The sequence below is a fragment of the Poecilia reticulata genome, linkage group LG9, assembly GCF_000633615.1.
Source record: "Poecilia reticulata strain Guanapo linkage group LG9, Guppy_female_1.0+MT, whole genome shotgun sequence".
NCBI lineage: Eukaryota > Metazoa > Chordata > Actinopteri > Cyprinodontiformes > Poeciliidae > Poecilia > Poecilia reticulata.
The window spans coordinates 7,089,821-7,094,241 of NC_024339.1; the positions used below are offsets into that span (position 1 = coordinate 7,089,821).

At 37.8% G+C, this 4,421-nt stretch overlaps 1 protein-coding gene across 4 annotated transcripts in view; it reads left to right on the forward strand.

The window, feature by feature from the left end:
- The window catches only part of galnt9 (polypeptide N-acetylgalactosaminyltransferase 9), a 1,026,805-nt gene extending 1,022,652 nt beyond the window's left edge, over positions 1–4,153 (forward strand). For all 4 annotated transcript variants that reach the window (XM_017306599.1, XM_008417601.2, XM_008417604.2 and 1 more), the window contains 2 exons: positions 2,596–2,763; positions 2,870–4,153. In XM_017306599.1, coding sequence (XP_017162088.1) covers positions 2,596–2,763; positions 2,870–3,016 — 315 coding nt within the window. In that variant the 3' untranslated portion in view covers positions 3,017–4,153. The remainder of the gene's footprint in view (positions 1–2,595; positions 2,764–2,869) is intronic.
- Positions 4,154–4,421: the final 268 nt, after the last annotated feature.

Genomic DNA, 4,421 nt, shown 5'->3' on the forward strand with positions numbered 1-4,421 from the left:
CTTTGTTCTGCTTTGCACAGAGATGGAAGCAATGCAGAACAAAGAGTTTGTTAAATTTAATATTTGTTAAATTTATTAAGTATTTAATATCTGTGTTCTTATGGGAACGTGGATCTTTCAGATCAATTTGAGAAGTAATTTTGATGATATTTTACATTTTATTGTGTCATGTAACGCGGGACGCTGGTCTTGGTCTTGACTCGGTCTCGGACCCTAAAAGTCTTGGTCTTGTCTCGGTCTCGATACACTCTGGTCTTGGTCTTGTCTTGGTCTCGGGTTAGGTGGTCTTGAACACAACACTGGTTAGTAACATAACACATGTTAGCATGTTAATTACTTTTAAGTAACATTATTAGCACAGTTCATAACATACCAACTATATTACTAACTACATAACATGCTAACTTGTATGTTAGTACAGAATGCATTCTGTACTAACATAATATTTTTTGTATGCAATACATTTTGTTATGAATGACTAATATTTTCAGACTGCTAATGTGGCAGTACAGATGCACATTTTGACATAAAAGCCTTTTATAGTTTTTTTTTTTACATAATTTGGTTAAATAAGGATGAAAAATTAAAAGTAAAATAATTATAATAAAACATCAAAATAATATGATGAAATAATAATATAATATGTAACGAGTGCGACCCATAAATGTTTTTCTTTTCAAAGTTAATTGGTGCCGTCTGTATTCAGGTGCTCCTATAGTCCAGAAATTACGGTAAGCTTCAAGCTAACAGCCGCGTCTGATTTAACAGCAAGGTTAGAAACAGTTGAAACGCTGACACACACACACACACACACACACACACACGCAGACACACAGAGAAGAGATCTGCACTGCAACTCAAACACTTCACAGATTTATCTCTTTCAACTGTTTGGCTCAGACGTCAAAAAGAATGCTGCGTGTGTGTTTGTGTGTGATATCTTTTAACAGTTTATCAAAAGCAGAACCCAGGACAACTGTGCATGTTTGTCAATGTGATTAAACCAGTTCACACTTGTATAGGTGTTGAGTGTTTGTTTGCAGATTCAAACTTGACATCTTTTTTTTTTTTTTTTTTTTAAAGCTACAGTAAAGCACACACTGAATTATTCCTATATGCTGACTTCAGGCAGTCAGCCTTTTGAATTATCTTTGAAGCTCAGTAAAATATTACCAAGTTCTATTCAAATAAATATCTGGTTTGCTTAGAATTTGTCCATGAGACTTACCTCATAATGAAAGGACACAAAAAAAGGAAATTTACCAATATCACACTATTTACTCTACACTTAAAATTATGCCTGATATTGATGGACATTCAAGCCACAACATGTCTTTTATTCTGATTTTTAATATCCCCAACCTACTAAGTTCTATTCAGACTTCACAGCTAAAACTCCCACAACTCATTTCAATCATGAATTATAATACAGGCTGATCATAAAAGAACATTTACACAAGTCATTTACACTATTAAAAGAAACTACATTTTTTGTTTGTTTTTTAATTTGGCAAATCATCTGATATGGTCTCATTTTAAATATATTTCACTGTAAATGCCTGTCAGGTTGTTCGGTTTGCTCAGCCACAGTTTGAACACTTAGTAAGACGCCGATGCCAAATAGCTGCACAAAATGAGATCAAGAACTCTGGCCCCAGCTAACTTATGGAAAATGGCAGCATTATTTTTAATCTGTCAGTGTTTAAAATATTCTTATCTAAACGCCAGAGGAAACCTCAACAAAGCTTTTTTGGGGGTGGGGGGTTGTTTGGGATAGAACGTTGAATCTAAAATCATCTGAAAACTCAGATGTTTCATCTGTCGATACGTTTCCTCTTAAAAAGATACACGCTAAAGAGTTTACATATTTTTATGTTTTGAAAATGTATACGGTAGTTTGTGGCTCTGGGTCACAGTTAACCAGTGTAATACTTGCATTTCATTACGTCTGAATATTTATGGGAGTTATTGAGACGTTAAGATTGTGACCTCAAGTTCACCATTGATTTGGTTACGAAATTGATTTTTTCTTGTTTACAAAGCTTTTTTTTCTCAACCAAAAATAAATATCATTCCCAGCTAAAGGTTTTCACACCCACCTGTAGGATTTTAAAATGTACACCCTAACATTCCTAGGGAACAAGCAGAAGAAAAGAGTTTTAAAGGGGGCGCTGTTGTTATACTTAACACCTTCTGATCATTGTCATCTCATTTTTCAGCAGGGATTACTCCCATCAATAATAAATGCTGTCTGAACTCTAAATTATGCAACAGATGCGATCAACACAAAACACTTTTGTGAACGGTATTAAACAATGTGGAATCAAGTTTTGGTTCTTTTTTTTTCCCATTCCGCTTCTCAAATAAGCACACAGACCAAAGTAGACTAAACAAGTATTTGGTTTAAGTTAAAATTAGGACACAAAAAAGTGAAACAAATACGACTTAAATCTCCCGGTTTGACATCATTAAAGCATAAAATATTAATGGAATTAAAGTGATTAATGCATTTCTAAGTGAAGTATTTGTTTCACAGCTTCAAGCAGTGACTCCCATGATGACAGTACTTTCCGTTCATACTTTGTTGTGCTCCAGCTCGCTCGTTACTCCACCGAGGGTCTTCTCCAGCTTGGACCCCTGGGGTCGACCACATTTCTTCCTGACACAAAATGTCTCATCGATGACGGCAGAGGACGCACACCGAGTCTGAAAAAATGCGACGCCGTCTCCAGGATTTCCCAACGGCTTTGGGATTTTACACAGGTACAAAAAAAAAAAGAGAGAGAGAAGAAAGAACATTAAACAGCAGAGTTTTAGGAAATGTTACTGGTTTTAAAATGGTCTCATTCTTATTTGGGGTTTGTTGTAGAACGGCCCGATCATCAACAGAGACACGGGTCGGTGCTTGGAGGTCGAGATGTCCAAAGATGCCAACTTCGGCCTCCGCCTGGTGGTGCAGAGATGTTCCGGTCAGAAGTGGATGATACGGAACTGGATCAGGCACCCCAGGCACTGAGGAGGCCGTTGTTTCCCAGACGTCTTGGCCAGCATCTCCAGTCGCAGCAGCAGACCGCTGAGGGAGGAGCAGAAACCGGTTTATTGCCGCGAAGCGTGGGATTTCACGCTACGAACTTGCAAAGCACACCGACCTCCGACTCGGGCGACGGAGGTTCCGCTGCGACGAGCCTTAAAGAAGAACACGATCAATGTATTTGTTCCCCTGAGAGGCTTCCTCACCTTCAGCAGAGCTGCACTGTTTGAAATGGCCAACCTCTCTGACACTCAGCCATATGTATAGAGCACATCCCCTTTGTGCAGTCCGGTTCAATATTCTGCGGCAGTGACTCTACTGTAAAACTCTCGCTTCTTAGGAAGAAAAAGAAGAAGAGGAAAAGAAATGTAGGGCTTTTTGGGGTCTATTGACTTTCACAAGGTGGACTGGGGTAAATTAGGAGAGATAATTGTTATCAATGGCCAGATGAAACTGAGTCTTTCGGGAGTAATTTGAGGAAGTAGCTGTGGACATAACGTGCCGCCCTGGCAGGACATGTAATGAGCTCCAGAGCTGCTGGCTGTCATCCAAACTGGAGTGACTTCACCTGTACTCACACTTCTTTGTTTCTGTGGACTGTATGGCTCACTGTGGACAAAAAAAAAAGAAAAGAAAAGCAATCATGTGCCTTTTGTTTATGATTTTTCAGCTTCATCTGACCTGAGAATGTCAGTCCCAAAAGCATGTATAAAGCTATTTGAAAGTTAAATTATAAAAAGTGTATAAAGCCGTTTAATAATAGTAATATATTGTAAACAAAAAAAAAAGAAAAGAAAATGAAAGTGTAAAATTGATAAATGTCCTCAAAACAATTACTATTAGAATATTAAAAACCCTTTTTATTAGTCGCCTGTCTTTCTTTTTCAATATCTTCTTTAACGAATGAATGTTAGCTTTTTTTCTTCACGTTGTGCTAGCATTGTGTTCGGTGAATACCTGCATTTTCTTTTGTGCCGGGCTCACTGCTGACATCGACAGAACAATTGCTTGTCTTTTGTTGAGGCCGTTGTTACAGAAAGCTAAAGTCTCTGTCATGTTTGTGTCCCTCTGCTCTGATTGATCCTAACTGGAAAGAAGTTCTTCAAAAAGACACGCACCGACTTTCGATGGCTTCTTGTCCCTTCCATGAAACAAAGAGGTGTACATTTTTACTCTTTTTTTTTTACCCACGATAAACACATAAAACAAAAGCAGCATGCACTAGCACCGGTAGGATGTACGTTAGTTTCAAGAAAAGTATTTGAGCAAAAGGAGATATTTTGAAGGAGGATCTCACCGGTGTGTTTGATCTCACCGGTGTGTTTCAACTCATTACAGTAGGAGTTTTTCCATAAAGAAAAGGAAATGTTAGTAATACATATTATATCAT